This window comes from Capricornis sumatraensis, chromosome 10, assembly GCF_032405125.1.
Source record: "Capricornis sumatraensis isolate serow.1 chromosome 10, serow.2, whole genome shotgun sequence".
In the NCBI taxonomy this organism is placed as follows: domain Eukaryota; kingdom Metazoa; phylum Chordata; class Mammalia; order Artiodactyla; family Bovidae; genus Capricornis; species Capricornis sumatraensis.
The window spans coordinates 19762837-19784747 of record NC_091078.1 but is presented as its reverse complement, the minus strand read 5'-3'; the positions used below and the strand labels follow the sequence as shown (position 1 = coordinate 19784747).

General features: G+C 46.4%; 1 protein-coding gene across 1 annotated transcript in view; it reads left to right on the top strand.

Moving 5' to 3' along the window:
* Positions 1-21911, top strand: part of HKDC1 (hexokinase domain containing 1) — a 40179-nt gene that overhangs the window by 6567 nt on the left and 11701 nt on the right. The window contains exons 3-12 of the mRNA XM_068983075.1: positions 3393-3541; positions 3634-3753; positions 7864-7959; positions 10048-10147; positions 12349-12532; positions 15494-15649; positions 16747-16980; positions 18017-18321; positions 19901-20046; positions 20143-20262. Of these exons, the coding sequence (XP_068839176.1) occupies positions 3393-3541; positions 3634-3753; positions 7864-7959; positions 10048-10147; positions 12349-12532; positions 15494-15649; positions 16747-16980; positions 18017-18321; positions 19901-20046; positions 20143-20262 (1610 nt within the window). The remainder of the gene's footprint in view (positions 1-3392; positions 3542-3633; positions 3754-7863; positions 7960-10047; positions 10148-12348; positions 12533-15493; positions 15650-16746; positions 16981-18016; positions 18322-19900; positions 20047-20142; positions 20263-21911) is intronic.

Here is a 21911-nt window from a genome sequence, read left to right as displayed (position 1 = left end):
TTCCTTCTTGTCACAGAACCTAATATATTCATAGGACCCATGATCAGGATGTAAACATCTTGTAGGAACTATTATTTTGCCATCAAACTGCTCTACTCTCAGCCTCTGGGTAAAGCCATAGGAAGAAAAGAAATTGGTATCTACTACACACCTCCTCTGGTCATGGGGTGCTAGGGACTCACTGTCTCATACAATCCCCATAAGAACCCCATGGTGGAGCTCTTATCCCCAAGTCAGATGAGAGCAGTGAGGAACAAGGGGCTCCCCCGAATGTCAGAGTCCCAGTGCTCCAACCAAGCTCCAGCAGGGGCTTTGGGGCTTTCAAGGGAGCAAGGGCTAAAGTTTAGGAAGCGCTCAGGGGTATTTGATTGGATTAGCAGGGCTCTGGGCCCCTCTGGGAGAACACCTAGGCCAAAGTTGCTTGACTCTGCCATTTGAGAGGCTCCTGGGAACTGTGATGGGAAAGACCCATTCCCTTGCTGGTGGGGGTTGTGCGGCATGGGCTCTGTGCCACGTGGAGAAACACAAGCTCTGAAGAGAGACAGTCCCGCTTTGAAATCTCTGCTGAGTTCTGACACTGCTCTTTGAGAATGCTGAGAAGACTGTGGTCCTTGATGGGTCCTCTGGGGCCATTCAGAGAAGCACCTGAGTCCTGAGGGGTGTGTGTGCTGGGGAGCACCAGCTCAGAGTCCTCCTGGATTCCAGAGCTTTGTCTCTTCTTGTAGAGGTGTATCCCCAGAAGCAAGGAGAAGCGGCCTTCGGTGGTCTGGAGAATGCTGGCTGCTTCAGGAAGGTTTGGAAGTGAAACTGACCAAGTTTTAGAAATTACCTCCTCATCAGGCCAGGAGACGCCACCTCCTGTCTTCATGGTCTCCTCAGAGCCTCTCACTATGCAATCGGTCTCACCAGGGATTCTGCTGTAGTGAGGTCCCTGGGCCCAGAGTGTTTGTGGAACCATATGCCTTTGTCAAGTCCCAGAACCACTGTACCCCTGTTCTCATTAGTAAAAGAGATGTGGCCATTTTGTCCACCAACTTGTAGGTTTGGTAGCATCAGATGAGGTCATGTACAAGGAATGCTTGAAACTCTCCAAAATGTCCCAAGTGCTATGGAGCTCCTCTGAGCTCCTGGTCTGATTTTAGGATTATTTCCTAATCTCTTGGGACCTCCATCTCTGAAATGTGTGCAGTTTCCAGAAGAAATCCATCTGCGTTGGCCCATTCTCTAGTTTCCCCTCCTTCATCGGAACCTGTCTGAGGCGGGTAACCGGACAGAGCCTTCGTTACCTCCCAGCTGTCAGTCAGGGAGCTGCGCTTGACTGTGCTTACAAGAGCCTTAAAAGCATGGTTGTCATTTGTGCCTTCTCCTCCACCAGTCACAAGGGAAGGGGGACAGGAAGTGCCCATCTTGTGGTTTGAATGTGTCAGTGATTCTTTAGGCCTCTCTTCTTGACCTCTGACTCCAGGCAGCCTCCTAGGCCGCCTGGAGGCTGAGCCTTGTGGGTGAGACCAGCAGCCTCTGTGTTATCAGCTGAGGGCCCCAGACATCTGCACTGGGGCAAAGATTCCACACTTGCCTAAGCATAAGACTCACCCGGGGTAACTCCTGGGGGACTTCCTTGGTGGCTCAGATGGTAAAGCGTCTGCCTACAATGTGGGAGACCTGGGTTCAATCCCTGGGTTGGGAAGATCCCCTGGAGAAGGAAATGGTAGCCCACTCCTGCACTCTTGCCTGGAAAATCCCATGGATGGAGGAGCCTGGTAGGCTACAGTCCATGGGGTCGCAAAGAGTCAGACACAACTGAGCGACTTCACTTTCACTTCAATGGGGTAATTCCTAAATATACAGTTTCCCAGGCTTCTCCCCTTGGAGATCGTGAATCTCCAGAAATCTACTCATTCAGTCCCTGTGCAACTTTGGGAGATGCTGTGCTAGAGAGTGGAGAAGGAACAGGGGCACAAGCCAGACACAGCACAAGCCCGGCAGGAAAGCCCAATGTCTACGGTTTCAGCCTACCATGTGGCCACTTTGGCTACCAGCTGACCTCTGGTGTGCAAAATGCTTCCATTTCTGTTTTTACCACCTAGTAGCAATTTCCCTCTGTGTTTTATTTCACATTTTACAAGGAATGAATCTGAATGGCTAGCTGGTCCCTTAGATTCAGGCAGCTGTGTCTAGGGTCACATGGTACCAAAAAAAGGCCATTTGAGTGACCAGATTGATGTGCATGGAGTTTCATTTATACATGCCTTGGGTATATGTCATGAAGTATCCCTGGTACACGCAGCCAATTTTCCAGCACAGTTAATTTTGTACGAAGACTTGTTGGTTCAAGGGTCTGCACACATGAGCTCCCATCCCATATCTGTAGCTGATGCTAAAGACACTGGCAGGGTCCTAGGCAGGAATTCTGGCTGGATGGATTGACATCAGGGTGGGCCGCCTTACCCCAACACATGTGTCATTTCTACCTTCTTATTAATAGCATCTGTCTTATACTGCACTAGGTCATGTTACATTTTCTCCTTTTGGAATGACTCTGCCCCAAAATATTAAGCATCCTTGGCTCCTTAAGGGCCAGAATTAAGTGTTTGCCTCCCTTCCCTCCTAGAGTATTTTCTCTCTGTCCATGAGACTGAGGCTTGTATGAAGCTGGATTCTCTTCCCTGAAATCCTCCTGTCTTTTCTGCCTTATTTGAATTTTGTGAAGTATCAACTCTCCCTTCCTGGTTGTGGTGGTTGTGGTGTGCTAGAATAAGCTCCATCCTCAAGGCTCGTTTCTTTCTTTCTTTCTTTTTTTAAAATTTTTGGTTGTGCTGGGTCTTTTGCTGCCTGCAGGCTTTCTCTAGTTATGGTGTGCAGGCTTCTCACTGCAGCATTTTCCCTTGTTGCGGAGCACAGGCTCTGCATGCACGGGCTTCAGTAGTCACCGTGTGTGCGCAGGCTCAGCAGTTGCGGTCCCTGGTCTTAGTCTCACTGCAGCATGTGGAATCTTCCCAGACCAGGGATTGAACCCGTGCGGATTCAATCAGCAGGTGGATTCTTATCCACTGCACCACCAGAGAAGTCTCTCAAGGCACATTTCTATTACCACCTGCCTAAAGTGCATTCACATTTCCCCTCTCCCAGTGAACACATTTATTCCCCACAGCATGGCTCAGTGGGCAGGGCTGAGGCGGCAGAGGCAGGCAGACTTGGGTCACACCCCAACTTTGCCCTTCACTGGGAGGGTGCAAATCAACAGTCACACTTCTAGAGTCTTGGCACACGGGCATACCTGGCTTGTGGGGGTGTGAGAGTTCATGTTTATCACAGTCCAACTTCTAATGCAGAGCTTGTGTATAGCAGACTCTCAGTAAATGATAACTTTGGGGGGTTTATATTTTTCATAGAAAATGGGGAATTTCTCTCCCTGGATCTTGGAGGATCCAAGTTTCGAGTCTTGAAGGTGCAAGTCTCTGAAGAGGGGAAACGAAATGTCCAGATGGAGAGTCAGTTTTACCCAACACCCAATGAAATCATCCGAGGGAATGGCACAGAGGTACCAAGACCGGGGGCTCTGTGAAGGTGGTCCTTGGTAGCAAGTTTCTGGATGACCTTAGCCCTGTGTCCTGTGCTTTCTTTTCCCTGTAGCTGTTTGAGTACGTAGCTGACTGTCTGGCAGATTTCATGAAGACCAAAGAATTGACGCAGAAGAAATTACCTCTTGGCCTAACCTTTTCCTTTCCCTGCAAACAGACTAAATTAGAAGAGGTAAGACTGGTGCAAGGGAGGGAATAGGCTGTGTAGGATTTGGGTTTGGGGCTGGAGAATGTGGCATGTGAGGGGATCAGGCTGGGAACAGGAAAGATCAGCAGGAGTTTTCTTGTTTGCTTTTTCTTTGTTTTTAAACAGCGAGGTGGACACGTGAGGCAGAGAAGATGGTAACACGGCTGCCTTGAGTTTACATTTACCCTGGGCACAGCACAAGGAAGAAAATGTTTTCACCACCAAGCTCAGTGGTTCTCAGACCTTGGTTTAGTCAGAACCCCTGGAGGGCTTGTTAAACACAGATTTCTGGGCCCCATGCAGGAGTTTCTTAACCAATGGAGCCTTAGATTTGTATTTTTAATAGTTACTGGGTGGTATGGATGTTGCTGGTCTGGCGACCACACTCGGAAGCACCGACGTAGTTCACTAGAATAAGAAGGGGGAAGCCGGGGTCTCCTTCTACAGTGAGCCCTTAGGAGGAGGGCTGAGGTGGGGTCACTGGAGGGACAGCGTTACTGAGCAGACCTGGCCTCTGGGATGTACCCTTAGCTGTGCAACTAGCCAGCTGGGCACTCGGGTAATCCACCTCTCTGTGCCTCAGATTATCAGTTTGTAGATGGGGAGAAGATAAACCTGATCTTACGTGAATCTGTGAAAATAAATAAAGGGCCATATAACAGGCCAGTGAGCTTTCTGGGGCCAGGAGGCTATTGTTTTGAATCAGCTCTCCTGCCTGGGGTGATGGTCCCTGAACTCTTGCTGCCCAGACCGGTCATGGCCCCCAGCTCACAGCCAATTCATGGACCCACCTTGACTTGGGATGTGTTTGATGTTGTTGCCTTGAGATGTTTATTGATTAAGGGATAGTGGAAAGGGAGTGGGTTTTCACATTTAATAAACCTGGCTTGGAACCATGGTTCAGGACATGTTGTGTCCTCTGGGCAAGTTACTTAACTTCTTGGGTCCCTTTTTTTCTTATCTGTAAAACAGGGACACTGTCTACTCACTGGGCTGAAGTGACGCTTAGACAAAGCCTCTGTAATGTGCTGAGCACTGCGCCTGGTGCATCGATGGTAGCTTCAAAGTTTTAATGAATGTCCCTATACAACTTGTCTCTTCATGCTTTTGTACCTTGTCCCTCAACTGAACAGATATTTCTGGAGGGCAGGCACTATTTTATATTGTTCTTCCTGTCCATTTCTAGGGTCTCAAGCATGGTGTCTTATATTTAATAGCTGCTTGATAACTATCTGACAATTGAAATGTACAATCAATCATTTACTGGATTCCATTGAATGGGAATTTACTATCACCTATCGATACAGGATATGGGCTGAGGTTTACTGATTAGTTATTTTCTAAAGAAAGAATTAGGAGGAAAATAGTGTAAAGGTTTCAGGGAAGTTAGAAGAGGCCAGGTGGAGCTTTGCTTGTCTTTGCACGTTGAAAGGACAGAGTTCCCACAAGTCAGTAGGGAAAGTGGGGGGAGTCAGGAAATCAGGCCTCAATTCTCCAGATAGTTATACACCTCTTATTTGAGCTTAGGAGCAGAGACCTTAAGCACTGGAGTGGATTGCCAATTTCCTTCTCCAGGGGATCTTCCCGACCAAGGAATCAAACCCGGGTCTCCAGCATTGCAGGCAGACGCCTTACCGTCTGAGCCACCAGGGAGGCCCTAAGAAGAAGGAAGATTAGGATAATGATGATAGACTATACCTCAGATTTTTACACTTGTACTATGTTGAACTCTCCATGTGTATAACCTCATTAAAATCCCAAAGCAATCATATGAGGCAGATAAAATTATTTCTATTTTATATTTGAAGAAACTGCAGTTCAGAGAAGTTAAGAGACTTATCCAAGGCCACACAGCCAAGAATTGCTCAGCCCAAGCTCACAAACTCTCTGACCACACTGATTTTCCAAAAAGACACAGTTCTAGAAAGTTGTTTAAAATGCCAGCAGGGGACTCCCTGCTGATCCAGTGGTTTATTCTCCCTGCTTCCAGTGTAGGGGGGGTGTAGGCTTGATCAGTGGTCAGAGAACTAAGATTTTTTACATGCTGTGCGGCATGCCACACACCCCCGCCCAAAAGTAAGTAAATAAAATTGCTTTTTTAAAAAATAGCAACAGGTGCCTGAAAGCATTTGACCCATTTTGTGTTGTACACCAAGGAGAGTTTTCAGATGACATTTAAACTAGGCAAGGGTGGCTTGATTATATCAAGTAAAGGTGAAAATATTTCTCTTCAAACTCTAGTTGAATTACTTGCATTTTATAAAATTTCCTCCCAGGCTGCCTTTCAGAGAAGTCTAAAGGAGAAAAGTTTCAGTCACAAGGAAATAAATTAGTAATAACAACCAAGAGTGGGCATAGCTGTTTAACCACGATTCTGCTGCATGTAAATTTGTGACATGAAAATAAGGGCTTTGGAGAAGGTGGAGTCTGATCGGCCATGTAGGTACAGAAGGAGGTGGGAAAGGGAAGACTTCCTGAAGGGGTGTGACTGAGGAGGATTCTTTGTGACACTAAAAAATGATTAAAGAAGACCAGGGCATTGGACTTAAAGGAGAAGGTCATTTTGTTGTTGTTTTGTTTATTTAAATGAGGAAACAGAAAAGTCTTAATCAAAGAAAAATTTCTCTGTGTGTATGTGTGTTTCTGATGATAAAATGGCAATATTTCTTAAAGGTAGGGGAAAAAAGAGAGAGAAAAGAGGGTTGGAATTGAAAACTTTAAAGAAGCCTCTAATCTCAACCTTCAGAGACACCCACTACTAGAATTATTGGGTTTTCCTTGCAGTCATGAAAGTGTTAGTCACTCAGTCGTGTCTGACTCTTTGGGATCCCATGGACTATAGCTGTTAGCCTCCTCTGTCCATGGAAATATCCAGGCAAGAATACTGGAGTGGGTAGCCATTCCCTTCTCCAGGGGATCTTCCTCAACCAGAGATTGAGCCTGGGTTTCCTGAACTGCAGGCGGATTCTTTACTGTCTGAGCCCCTTGCAATCGTATCTATATTGAATACTGGTGCTATGCTGTATGTACAGCTTTTTTTCCCACCTAACAATATGTCACATACATTTATTCCCCACTCCCTCATATATCTCCCCTTAACAGGTCCCACATTGTCCCTGGCATCCTTTTTGAGGGGATACCACCAAACAATCTCTCACTCTTCTGTCCAGCGAGGCAGGAGTTACCATAGCCCAAGAGGGCAGAAGTTAGGGGGAGCTACCACTAGGTGGCGCTGTGGTGCAGGGAAAAAAACCTGCTCTCTGAAGTGGGGGTGGGGGGTTAGAGAGGTGTAGGGGAGGGGGTTAGTGTCAGAAACCTGCATTCCAGCTGGGCTCTCTCCTTCACTGACTATGATACTTTCACTGACTATGATACTCGGAGCAACTTCCTTCTTTTCTGAAGCTTGTCTGCTTTATTCATAAGCTGAGGGGGTGGGGCTAGTCAGGGAGTTTGTAAGTTTGGGCTCAACTCCTCTCCACTAGGTAACCTTGGGCATCTTTTAATCTCCAAGTTCTCCTTCAGCCTGAAAAATCCTGTGATTATTTGCTAGGTTAGACGTGAAACTCTTTGAGAAACACCACTTGTAAGCAGATAATTGATAATGCATATTGAGATCCACTTTTCCAAGTTGAAATTCAGTCCCCCAAAGAGTCTTACAAGGTAACATGTTGGTTCTGCTCTGTGGACCTGGCAAATTAGACATTCTGCACACATCATGTATCTACCACATTCCGGGCACTTCCATCAGAACACTCCTGAGACAGAGGCAGGGAGGTGATGTTTCCATTTCCAGGTGAATAAACTGAGGCTCAGGGAGGTTAAATGACTTGTACAATGTGTTGTGAACCCAAGCATTCTGACTCTGCAGCCATTGTTCTTTCTGCCCCTGTTTATAATATTTTAAACTGCTCAGATGAGAGTAAGAAGCATGTCGAAATTATTAGAAAAGGCCTCTAAGGGAATGAAAGAATTGGTGTGACTCAACTTAAAGAGAAGGCTACAGAGGACCCACTGTAGTAAGCATGAAATTTCTGCAGCTCATTTTCAGAACTGAGTGCCTTCTTTATTTTGTCTGGATCTAATATCTTCCCCCAGGGTATCCTGCTTTCATGGACGAAGAAGTTTAAGGCGAGGGGAGTTCAGGGCACAGACGTAGTGAGCTCTCTGACCAATGCTATGAAAAGACACCAGGTAAGGAACCCATCTTGGTGAGGGGAGCTCCCCAAGTTCCGGCCCTTATCTCTTGTGGGGGTGGGGAAGGGTTGTCTTCTACTGTGCCTGCCCCTGAAGGAGAATCAGAGAAGGACTTGATCTTAAGAAAGTTCTCACTGTAGCACAGATGTGGCCAATTTGGATAAACCCTCCTGTGGGCCTGGTATGTGGCAAGTGTTCTAATTACTGTTGAAGGGTGACCCATACTTCCCTGAGGCCTCCCCAGCTGCCACAGCCTCTTCAGGGGTCTTGGTTAGACTCGATGCTGTGTGAGGCTCCAGGCCTCACCTTTCCTCTCTGAGTCATGAAAGGTCATTTTCTTTCCTGTCTGGTTCTCCCTCCCATTTTCCACACCCTACTCATTGAATATCTCTATTTGTTGGATACATTTTACAATAATTTACATACATTTTACAATAATATTAAAGCAAGCCATGTTCCTGGCTGACCTGAGTACACAAATTAACCCAATTGACTTGTTACACTGACAATGTGAGAAATATTTTGAAGTATACCCTTCCAGTCTCTTTTCTCTTTAAAGTTGCTATCATAGCCTTTTGTTTGTGTTTTCTCTTATTGTTTTCATTTTGCTTTAAATGCTCTCCCAAACCTTGTGGGACCGTGGTGCAATGACCCTCGATGACTTGATAGAACAGGAAAGCCCTGGTGCTGCTCACGGAGAGGACTTGGCTGAGGCTGGTTAAAATGTCCCTGTGGGCGAGGACTTTGGTGTTTTCTCCTGGAGGCACCATTCCTCCTAGGATAAACATGATTCCTCAGCGTTCTTCAAGCACTGGCTGGAGTCCTGGAGATCTGTCCCTCATGCTTTCATTGCTCAGAGGCCTTCACCCATGAAACAGGAGCGTAGGTTTCATTCATTCTCAGTCTCAACTGCTCTTTTTCTCTCCTGGACCTTAAACCTTGAGAAAGTCCTTCTTTCTTCTTCTTTTTTTTTTTTTTTAGCAATTTAAATTTTTTCTAGAAGATTATTTAACTTAATTTCAATATACGGTCATCAGAGGAAACAGAAACAACAGAGAGGAATAACAGTGTATGTATCACCCAATTGGGCCGACAACCTACATCCATACTTGAACAACACTGGGAAGTCCCGAGTAACAGCAATCTGGAGCCCCAGTTGGGAAAGGGGTCCAAGGTGGTGCATCCACATCATGGGTGAGACTTCAGATCGCAGTTCTGGGGGCTTCTGCTTATAATCCCAGCCTGCAAACTACTATTAACCAGCTTTCACATAAAAATGCAGCTCTGGTTTTCCTTTAACTTTTACAATGCTATTCGTTTCAACTTGTGAATCTTAAGATTCCTTAGACCCTGGGGGACTGGCGAGGTCTCCAGGGGTTTAAGACAGTCCAAGACCCACTCCTTTTCTTCTCTAAAGTGCCACTTGACTTGCTGGCAACCACCTGTGTGCATGCAGGCAGACATGTAGTTCTGCCAAGGTCGGAAGTCAGTCAGAGGCCTGCTCCCCTAATTTTGAATCCCAAACAAGACTACCTCCATTTTAATTTCCCTACCAGTTCTTTCCTGTTTTGCTAGCTCATCTTGAGTCACAGGTGTGTAGCATCTAGGGGTCAGCAGGAAAGTCAGAACATCTTGATTGAAGGCAGACAACTGCAGTGGAGCAAAGGCCTTATTTCTTACCGGCAGGCCCAGAGGGCGGGATCTAGTGATTCTCTCAACCAGGCACCTTCATTACTTCTGCTTCCCCTAGGAGAAGGCAATGGCACCCCACTCCAGGACTCTTGCCTGGAAAATCCTATGGACGGAGGAGCATGGTGGGCTGCAGTCCATGGGGTCACTAAGAGTCGGACACGACTGAGCGACTTCACTTTCACCTTTCACTTTCGTGCATAGGAGAAGGAAATGGCAACCCACTCCAGTGTTCTTGCCTGGAGAATCCCAGGGACGGGGGAGCCTTGTGGGCTGCCGTCTCTGGGGTCGCACAGCGTCGGACACGACCGAAGTGACTTAGCAGCATGGGGAAAACTAAGGGAATATCGCCTCTCTCCCACACACTGATGCCCTCTGGGACTGGTGTTCCAGCAGGACTTAGATGTGGACATCCTGGCTTTGGTCAACGACACCGTCGGGACCATGATGACGTGCGCCTATGACGATCCCTACTGCGAAGTTGGTGTCATCATTGGTAACTCAATTTGCCTTGGTCTTTGGAGGTGGGTTGAAAGGGGCTGGTTTGGGGCTTAGTTTCAGGAAACCATGAGCAAATTCTGTGGGAAGAGTATTGGTATTTTCTACTTAGAAGAAGCAACATAGGGAGATAGAAAATTAATACACGCGTTCATTCAACAAGTGTTTACTGAGTAACCACTGTGTGCTAGGCCTCGGGCTCTGTGTTGGATGCTCGATGGTGAGAGTCCCAAAGATTCCTGTACTCATGAAATTTTCAGTGCAGAGGTGGGTGAGACACCAAAAAGGCCTAAACAAATCATATTTCAGGTGGTTAGTGTGATGAGGAATATAAACCAGGGTGGTGTGACTGAGAGTGAGGGTAGTGGGGTTGTGAGCTGAGACCTCACTGAGGGGTGACATTTGAGCAGGGACCTCAGTGATGAGGAGGAGGGAGCAGAGCAGAGATGGAGAGGAAGCGAATCCTGTGGCCTGTGACAGGGGAACGAGTCTGGGCTGCTCGAGGAGCCCTAAAAGGCTGAATGGTTGTGAATCAAAGCAAGTGAGGCTGAGAGTAGAAGGCCTTTCAGGTGAGAAAGAGTGGCTGGGACTGGGCAGATCACCGAGGACATGGGACACAGTCCCTGGAAGGTCTTTGACTTTAAACCCACGGGAGACAAGGCACTAGAGGACTTTTGGTGGTGGATGGACAAGTGGGGTGTGCATTTTGCAAAGCTCATTTGGCTGCTGTGTAGAGAATCAACTACTGGGGGTAAGGCCAGCCAAGAGGCCACTGCGCTCTGTGGCACAGGACCAGGGAGGCCACAGCAAAGTGGGAGTGTCTGTGGGTGGTCTCAATACCTGAGCTGGAAGGGGGCCCTCCTGGAGGGGTCCATGAAAAGGGCTCTGTGGGGTCAGTAAGGCCAAATGGACCGGATTTATAGGCTGTTCTCAAATGTCCCTTCAACCCTCCTATTCCTTTACTACTATTGGGGAAAGTTTTCTGAATTGTTTTTTCCTAATTTGCCTCTCAGTCTCCTCTGTCTGACTTGCCCAAAGAGCAGGATCTTTACATCTGGGGGTCTTGATTTGCCTTCCAGTTTCTGGAGCCCTGTATCTCAGAACGGGCCTGGCACTTGCCCGGCATGGCACCTGCTATGGTCGGCTGTGCCTCTTACTGACTGTCTGATAGCCTGCTAATTGGGTGCCAGTGTCTGTACTTTAAGCCTTTTCCAAATATTGTATTACAATCTGATTGCCTAAATCTCTTATTTCTCATGTTGCCTTTAAAATCCTGAGACCTAAATATCAGCCAGGGAAAGATACTTAAAATTAAAACAACAATAACAACAACAACAACAACAAAATAGCCTTATTGGGACTTCCCTGGTAATCGTGCGGTTAAGACCCCACATTCCCACTGCAGGGGGCACAAGTTTGGCCCCTGGTTGGCCAACTAAGATCCCACATGCCACGTGTCAAGGCCAAACAAAGACAGACTATCTTTGAAGCATAGGGTTTGAAGCATAAAAACCCTCTCATTTAGGTAATAATTAGTGATTTTAGTGAATTTATAGAGTTTTGTAATCATCACCACCAGCTGGAACGTTTCCATCATCCCAATATGTCTCAAACAGGTTGTGCCTATCTGCAAGCCACTCCTCACTACTCAAGTGTTTGAGGCATTTCCTTGCAGGGAATTTATGTTTGAATAATGCATGTTGCTCTCTCATGCGATAGCTCATCACTGTCAAAGATAAGGATGTAGCTTATGCTAGGGACAATTTGCAGCAGGTATGAGTAAGGAATATTTTTAGTATCAAATGGAGAAGAGGCTAAGTAGCACAGGGGAAAGATTAAAAATATTAGTGAGTTGGTGAATTTTTGAAAACAGAAGATTCAGGTTACTCATCCTCCTCTCCGTAAATGTGCTCTGTCAGCTTTCATACATATTCATCAGGGACTTCTTCACAATTGACTCCATTCATAACAGCAGACCATTAACACCCTGACAAGCGTGGACTTGACATGTCAGCTTTATTCCTCATGAACTCCCGGGCTGGCCAAAGCTGCTTCCCTCAGCAAGAACCAGCCCCGGGAGTGGATCAAAAGCACTTTGTGGTGCATTCAGAGGACTCTCGGGCGGTTGAGGGTTTCCTCTGTCTTTGCCCAGCTGGGAGCCCTCGGGTCTGTTCGTTTTCTCTCTGCTCCCTCGTCCAGGTACCGGCACCAACGCGTGCTACATGGAGGACATGAGCAACATCGACCTGGTGGAGGGCGACGAGGGGAGGATGTGCATCAACACCGAGTGGGGGGCCTTCGGGGACGACGGGGCCCTGGAGGACATCCGCACTGAGTTCGACCGGGAGCTGGACCTCGGCTCTCTTAACCCCGGGAAGCAGCTGTGAGTACCCTGTGCTGTAATCTGGGCGTCGGCACCAGTGACTGTCCACTCACTCAGGTACGCTTTATACCTGGGAGTCTTCCTAGCTGTCGCTTGTTCGCCATCACAGGGAGTTTAAGAGGCGAGGCTTGTACTGGTATTTCAGTTTTACCAGATAGATGAGGAAAGGGAAGCCAAAGAAATTGAGCGATTTCTCCCAGGTCATATCCCTGATCAAATTCAATCCAGAGGCAGGGGAGATACAGCTGTGAACCTGGTGACTCAAGTCCTGCCTTTTTGGCCCATTGGAATGAATGGTCACAGAATAAATCAGTGCAGCCCGAGGAAGCACAGATTCCTCATTTGTGTTTCAGGGCTCCCCTGCACCTCACTTTCTCCTAGGCCTCACCACGAAGCACCTGGTGTGAGTCCCTCCCAGCCTCAGGTCTCATGGAGACTTCCTGCACGCTTATCCCACGCTCACATGTAGTATAGGCCTTCAGGGTCTGCCCCAGCTCTAACTGTATGCTGAGCTCCCTGAAGGCAGCTACACTTGGGAATTCCTCTCCTTTCTACACATAGTGTCTTTACACGTTGTTGCAGCTTTAAGTGTTAAAAAAAACAAACAAAAGTGTCTGTTGAATGAAAAAGTGTTTACAATTAAAAAAAATAATTTCAGATTTATAGAAAAGTAGTGAGAATAGTACAACTTTCAGTCAAATTCCCAAATAGTAACATTCTATCTGTGTGTATATGTATATACACAGACACATAAAATATGCACCTGTATAAAATATACACCTATATAAACACGTCTGAATAAAATTATTTTTCTGAACCATCTGAGACTACAATTGCAAATGTAGTATCCCTTCACCGCTATATACTTCAGAGTATTACCTGAGAACAAGTGCATTCTCTTATACAACCAAAGTGTAATGATCAAAATTAGACCATTAGCATTTAATCAGTTCTAATATCTAATTTATAGATCTTACTCAAAACTCACCAGCTGCCCCATTAATGCCCTTTATTTAAAAAGAAAAATTGTCCAGGCCCAGGATCACACATTTCATGTTGCTGCTGTGTCTTTTAGCCTCTTTCAATCTTCTGTAATATAGTTTTGCTTTTCATGGTCTTCAAGAACACAGACCATGTATTTCACAGCAGATCTCTCAACGTGTATTTGTCTGACGTTTCTCATGATTAGAGTCAGGCGATGCATTTTCAGCAGGACTGTCACACAAGTGGTGTGTGTCCTTCCCAAGGCATCAGATCTGGAAGTGTATAATATTTATTCAGTTCCTGGTGACACAAATTCAAATCACTTGGTTAAGGGAATATTCGAGAGGTTTTTCCACCGCAAGGTTATTCCCTCTGTAATGAATAAGTATCTGGTGAAGAGATACTTTGAGACTATGCAATTATCCTGTGTTTCATTAAACTTTTACTCTCTAGTTTTAGCGTCCATTGATGAATTTCTAGATGCATCATTCCCTCTGCAGTTATTAGTTGCTATTCCATTGTAAGGAGTACTGTAAGGAAGAGCTAGCTCCTCCACTTACTTCCGTATACTAATAGGGATTCTTTCATAATTTAATGTTATAATTTTTTCCTATCATTATTTTATCATTCCTTCCTATCAAATTTTTTTTTCAGATTTAGCCAGTGGAAGCTCAAGCTAGTCCCTAAGTGCTTTCGACATGTTCCCATCCCTGTTTAAGTACTTCCCTATTTTCTTGCACAGTAAGATGCTCCAGGCCCACCATGTACTTTCCCAGTCCCAGCATTGGAATCAACCATTTTCCCAAGAAGCCTGGTGAATAAACATTTTAAGTACCTCCTGGAAATGACTCCACACTAGAAATGAATATCCGAGGAACAAATTTCTGCTTCTGATGTACTCGTTCCCCAGCACACACCCATTCTGCTGGTGACACAGAACAGTCACAGCCTAAGGAACTGGGTCCATTGTGAGGACTTTAGCATCCTCACACTATTCATTTCACTTAACATAATTCCACTGTCCCAAGCTCAGCTGGGATTTCTTTCTGTTGTCTTCTATTTTTGCAATGTTTTAAGACTTTTTTATAATGAAATAGATAAAGTTGATTAGGAAACTGGTTGTCCTTGATTTTGTATTTTATTATGTTTGCAGAATAAAAATTATATTGAATAGTTTACTTGGGAAACAGTTAGTAATTGCTTGTTGTATGCAGACTGAAAGTCCAGATGTGGGTAACCTGGTGGAACATTTCACCCATATTATTGTGTGTGCATGTCTATAGATTTTATTTTATTATTATGTTTAAAAATTTTATTGGAGTATGGTTGATTTATAGTATTAGTTTCAGGTGTACAACAAAGTGATTCAGTTATGCATATACATATATTCATTATTTTCCAGATTTTTTCCCATATAGATTATTACAGACTATTGATAAAGTTCCCTGTTCTGTACAGTAGATCCTTGTTGGTTATCTATTTTACTCATTATTGTAGAACCTCTCTGAGGCTATCTAAGCCCATCTGACAGACACAACATCTTTTTCTTTTGGGCAGAAACATGTAGGAGTTGGAAAACATTTCAAATTTGTATTTGTCATGCTGTGGTTAGTGATCTTGGGAAAGTACCTAAATTCTCCGAAGTTGAGATTCCTTATATCTGAGACTGGCACCCCCACAGTCAACTGTGATTTGAGATAAAGATTCTTGGACTCAAGTACTTTGTGATCAGAAAAGAATCATAGGTTTTCTCTAGTTCAGTGTTCCTCTTTTATAAGTGGGGATAATGCAGCTCAAAGAGCTGCAGCGGGCTCTGAAGGGCACCTCAAGGTGGGGCAAGGACTGAGGCCTTCTGACCCAGAAAGAGGCCTTTCCACTCCTTGTGTTCCTGACCATGGGCCATGGCTCATGGGCTTGGGAAAGGAATGCTGCATAACCAAAGGCATTGCTGCCACTTATCTGTTCACCAAATTGTAGGTTTGAAAAGATGATCAGCGGCCTGTACTTGGGTGAACTCGTCAGGCTTATCTTGCTGAAGATGGCCAAGGCAGGCCTCCTGTTTGGCGGCGAGAAATCCTCTGCGCTTCACATTAAGGGCAAGATTGAAACACGACATGTAGCTGCCATGGAGAGGTGAGCTCCTGGCAGGGTCCCTCCCACCTTGACTCTGAAGAGGGTAGGGTGGGCAGCCAAGGCATGGTGTGCTCGTGGGAGTGGTGCATAGGAGGAACCAGGTCTTCCTTCTTCACCGGGACGATTTCAGACTTGTGCACAGCTTCAGGTGGATTAGCAGTGCCTGTTGTGCCTCACATGTGGCTTCTGGTTGGTATCAGTAACCAGGGATTCTGCTGTTGGAGGTTTACCCCCTTCTTACGTTTTGTTGCCTTTTTCCTCCCTAAACTGGGACATAACTTTTTTCAGGTTGCAGACCCCTTTGAGAGTCTAAGTTCTGGACCTTTTACCTGCAAAATGCAAACTTGCACACAACTTTGCTCATTATATCAGGGTATCCTTGGAACCATTAAGGCCCTAGCATGGAATCCAAGTTAAGAATTCCCACTACAGCAATAATTTTCTCTACCTGCTGCTGTCAGGGACTGCATTAGGCTTTGGCTTTGGCGATTAGAGGGAAAAGCTCACACAAAGGTCTGCAGTAGGGAGCTGACTGCTGAGGGTGACTGGCCCCGGTTGACTCGAGATCCTGTTAGAAACCCTGGCACTGCCCTGAGCTTTGCAATCAGCTTAGATTCTGAGCTCAGCAGGGTGACACTTGACTTCCAGAGTCTGTGTTTATGCAGAGCTTGGCAGGGACTGAGTTTCTATGAAAGGCAGTGCAGTACAGGGTGCTTACAAGGGTGGGCTCCTTAATCTAACTGCCTAAGTTCAAATTTCGACCCTTGCACTCACCAGCTATGTGCCTATGGACAGGTTACCCTACCCTGTCTGTGCCTCAGATCCCTCTTCAGCTCAGTAGGATAATGACTATCCTCCCCCCAGGTTTGTTGTGAGGACTAAGTTAACACACATGTCAAGTCCTTAGACTAGCACCTGGCACATAGTGAGTGAGCAATAAGTGGTGGCCGCCATGATCATTGTTGAAATCATCATTATTATATGACGATGTGCCAGCCTGTTTATGTTCACAGTCCCGAGAGGTAGGAACACTCTCTCTGAGGGGGATTCCCATGGGATGGGGCAGTGTGGTCCTCTCATTCCTGTCCCCTGGCCAGGTACAAAGAAGGCCTAGCCAATACGAGAGAGATCCTGACAGATCTGGGCCTGGAGCCTTCGGATGCAGATTGCATTGCGGTCCAGCACGTCTGTACCATCGTCTCCTTCCGCTCAGCCAATCTCTGCGCAGCCGCCCTGGCAGCCATCCTGACACGCCTCCGGGAGAACAAGAAGCTGGTGCGGCTCCGGACCACAGTGGGCATGGACGGCACGCTGTACAAGATCCACCCCCAGTGAGTGCTGGCCTCTGGCCCACACGCTCCGCGACAGTCTCCCCTGGAGCAGAGTCCGGGTTTCTTTCTAAACTAGGCTGCTTCTCTGGGTTTCCAGAACCAACCATATTCTATGGTTCTGAGATTATACAGCAAAGGGTGAATTCAGAGATTACATTCATCTAGCTGGCAGGGCTGCTTTAGGGGGTCATTCTTAAAGGAATATTTTGCTAAAGCCAATAGCCTGACTAGCAAGGCCATCCACCCATGTGCTTATCCATCTATCTATCCCTATATTCATCTGTCTATCCATTATTATTGAATGCTCACTACGTTAAGATAGGAAAGTAAGATATGTCCAGTTACAAATGGGGCAATAACTGGATGGCAGAGGTTGCCATGTTCACATGAAGGATACCAGTAGGAAAACACAGAAGGGAGAATGAAAGCCCCTCTGACTAACAGAGGTGTAACTGAAAGTCAGGCATGTACACCTGGGAAGAGCTGGGGAAAAAAGACCTTTCCCTATGTTCAATCAATATATGTATTGATTGTATATGTGTATGCATGCTAAATTGCTTCAGTTGTGTCTGACTCTTTGAGACCCTGTGGATTGTAGCCCGCCAGGCTCCCCTGTCCATGGGATTCTCCAGGCAAGAATACTGGGGTGGGTTGCCATGCCCGCCTCTAGGGGATCTTCCTGGCCTGGGAATCGAACCTGCCTCTCCTGCAGCTCCCGCATTGCAGGCAGATTCTTTACTGCTGAGTCACCATGGAAGCCCGTATATTATGTGTGGATATGCCCTACTAGTTGTAATATTGGTGATGAAATAACCACTTCTTTGAGGCTTCCAAGGGTCCCTTCCACTCCCTCAGATGACCTGGACCCTACCCTAGTCACCCCCATCATCTCCCTCCGTCCAGCAACTAAAGGGGTGAGCCTTGGCCCAGCAGGGCTCCCCAGGATGCTGCCCACTGCTCCACCTGTATCTGTTGCTACTGGCTGGGCCCGGGCCTTTATGGTTTTTACATATTTTGCCACCACCCCTGCCTTCAGATACCCGAAGCGCCTGCACAAGGTGGTGAGGAAACTGGTCCCGAACTGTGACGTCCGCTTCCTCCTGTCAGAGAGTGGCAGCACCAAGGGGGCTGCCATGGTGACCGCCGTGGCCTCCCGGGTGCAGGCCCAGCGGAAGCAGATTGATAAGGTGCTGGCTCTGTTCCGGCTGACCCAAGAACAGCTTGTGGGCATTCGGAACAAGATGCGGGTTGAGTTCGAGTACGGGCTGAAGAAGGATACCCACCCGCTGGCCACAGTCAAGATGCTGCCCACCTACGTCTTTGGGATGCCAGATGGCACAGGTGGGCCCTGCGCCGCTCCCTTCTCTGATGGGCCACCCGGAGCTCCATCCAAGCCCCTTAAACCCAGTTAGGATCTTTGTTTCAAAAGCCTTGGGTTCGTGTCTAGAATGGAGGGAGGGAGAGTACTCTGCTGAATCTGTTCTTTGGTTGATCCAGGGCGCTGGCAGTGAAGAATACCTGAGTTAGGTTCCATGTGTGTGAAGACCCCGCTGCTGTCCCCGGGAGCTACCGTCTGGACACGTGGCGTCTCTGGCTTGTCTTCTCCCCTTTCCTCTGGCTTTTTTCTCTCCTGGGGCTTGGCTCTCTTCCTCTCCCCTCTCTTCCTTTTCTGCCCCTGAGTTTTCTGATACTTGATCTTTTTTCCTGGTCCTCTGTGCTCAGCTGACAGGAGCTATGCAACAGTGAAGTCAGTTCTTTAGACAAGTAACTCTTATCTCTTTGCATCTCGTGAATCTCACCGAGATATCCTGATCTTTGTAAAATGCTTCATCTCTTTAATTTGCTTTTGACTCTTTAGTTTCATTTTGTGCTCACAACTACTCTGTATGTTATGTAAAGAGAGAATGATTCCCATTTTATGGATGACAAAACTGAGACTCAGAGAAGTTAGGTCACATACTTAGGGTTACACAGCTGTACTTGGAGTCTCTCAACAACAAAGATCTTTTCCAGGGCCAGTATCCTTGGAGTCTACTTGGGGGAGAAAATGAGAGCAGGAAAAGACACTATTCAATTATTCATTCTTTCATCTCTTTTTTTCTTTTGCCTCCATTCCTCAAAGTTTCATTAAGTGCCTGCTATAGGTCAGGCTCTGCTGTAGGCACAGTGACAGAGCAGTTAAGGAAACAGAGTCCCTGCCTTTATGGAACCTTTGTTCTGTTGGGCTGACAGACAGTAAACAGATAAACACCAGATGATGCCATGCCATGAAGGGCTATGAAGACAAATGGAGCAGAGTCAGGGGTAAGAGAACTGGCCGGGGGTGAGGGCTTTGGCAAACTCAAGGAGCAGTAAAATGACCAGTGTGATGAGAACAGAGTGAATGAGGCAGTCAGCGAGAGGAGGGATCACACAGAACAGACTGTGATGCTCTGAGATGTCAGAGAAGCAAGAGGCACTGCCCTGGATAGTAATGGGTGTTGGACTTGATACGGTTTCTTATCAGTCTGGTGGGGGTGTGGGAATCCAGGGATGGGAAGAGTGGGACAGAGAGTCATTTCAGGCTTGGGATGAGCAGTTCCTCTAGGCCCTACAGACAGAATGGAAGCACCTTCCTGAGTCCACTGTAGTCAGGTACCCTGACCTGGATTCACCCTCAGCGGTTCCTTGAGTATAAGTATCATGTGTGGCCGTTAGCAGACACCAAGGAGAGCAAGCTGGCCTCAGATGGTCTCAGGATGCCTGCCCAGGGCTCTGACACCATGCTTGCTGACCACCACGTCCCTTTGGCCCCTGAACCTCAGGCCAACAGGCTCTAGGTCTGTTCTCTTTCGGCATCTCTTCTTCCTCCCAATGCCTGCACACGAGGCCCTGCTTAGTGCATGCTGGTGGAATGCCACACTCACTTCCTCTACCACAGAGAAAGGAAAGTTCCTCGCCCTGGATCTGGGAGGAACCAACTTCCGGGTCCTCCTGGTAAAGATCAGAAGTGGACGACGGTCGGTGCGGATGTACAACAAGATCTTTGCCATCCCCCTGGAGATCATGCAGGGCACGGGCGAGGAGGTAAATGCCGGCCGGGGGTTCACCCTCCGAGGGGCCAGCCTGCCGTCCCCCCCGTGCAGTGCAGTCCAGCAGAACTGCTGCCCTCTCTCCCTGCAGCTGTTTGACCACATCGTGCAGTGCATCGCCGACTTCCTGGACTACATGGGCCTCAAGGGAGCCCAGCTGCCTTTGGGCTTCACGTTCTCATTTCCCTGCAGGCAGGCGAGCATTGACAAGGTAAGACGGTCCAGCCTGGCGGGCCTCCCTCCTGCACCTGGGGAGTCTCAAGGCAGCTCCGAGTCACTGTTCACTTTATTTAGGGGTCTCGGGTTCAGGGCAGCTGGGGAGACATGATCAAGAATTTAGACTATTTAATTTTTTCTATTTACTGTGTTCCATTTCCACTATTACTGTATTATGGATTGAAGTTTGCAAGATGCTTTAGGGTCGTATAAAGAGACACATGGATAAAATTACTGTTAGAAGTCAAGTCATATTATCAAGAGATAAGAGGGAATGACCAGTTAAGGCAATTTATAAAACTCTTAGCCTGTAATATTACATGTGTCTTCCCGGGTGGTCAGTGTAAACAGGGAAACACAGAAGGTTGTAAGGCTTTTATTGTCTGATGAACAAAAGCTTACCAGTGCTTCTGAAGAAATGCATTTCTTTCCTGATGTTAGACTCTCAGGAGACATTGATCATATTGACACATATTTTGCTGACACTGAAGAACTTCATGGATGATGATTTTAATAAATTGTTCATAATAACTTAGAAACGCATATCACATGACTTTCCTTGGACAAAAGTACCATTCACCTGCTCAAGGAGAACAGAGTACTCTCTCTTGCTCTCTAAGAGGCTTATGTCAGTCAAGCTAGCTGATCTGGTGTAAAAGCAGAACACCACTTTCAGTTTACAGAGAGAACCCTGGTCAGCACGGCAAGCCAGCCAGAGAGCTCATGACGATAATAAGAATGGCACCGAAGATTTAAGACTGTTTGATCCAGTCGGTGTCTCCATGATGTACACATTATTTTTGTTTTGTTTATTTTTCCATCTTTTATTGTGGTAAAATTTATATGACGTTTACCATTTTGGCTGTTTTTAAATGTACATCGGTACTTAAAAGTGTACTGATTTACATTTAAAAAGTCCAGCTGTGCTGAGGCATTAAGTACATCACGTTGCTGTGAACTATCACCACTATCCATCTTCCGAAGTCTTTCATCTTCCCAAACTGAAACTCTGTACTCATTAAACAATCTCTCTCCATGTGCCCTTCTCCTAGCCCCTGATAGCCTTTACTTTACTTTCTGTCTCTGTGAATTTGACTATCTTAGGTACCTCATCTAAGCAGAATCATAACAGTATTTGTCATTTTGTGACTGGCTTATTCCATCTGGCATAATGTTCTCAAGGGTGATTCACATAGAATTCCATTCCTTTTTAAAGCTGAATGATATTTTATTGTAGGTTTACATGCTATTTTTAATCACCATTTTGTAGTTAAGAAAAACAGAGGGACAGAGAAGTTAAGTTGTCCAGGTTACCATGTCTATAAACAGTGGTGGAGGGGTCAGTCCAGGACACTGGCCTGAGAGCCCAGGTTCTTGCACTTTGCCCTCAGGACCTGGAACCCATTGTTTTTGGACCATTTCGGCTATAATGCACAGTATACTTACATATATATATATATATATATATATATATATATGACAAAAAAAAAAAAGAAATAGTACCTACCCTTGTTCTGTGCATTTAATTTTATTTTCTATCCTGTTTTTCATATGAGGAAATTGAGGCATACAGTCTCATCCAATCAGCAGCTGCAAAACCAGAACTGAAACAGAACTCTCCAGGACTCTGAGAATGCCATGAAA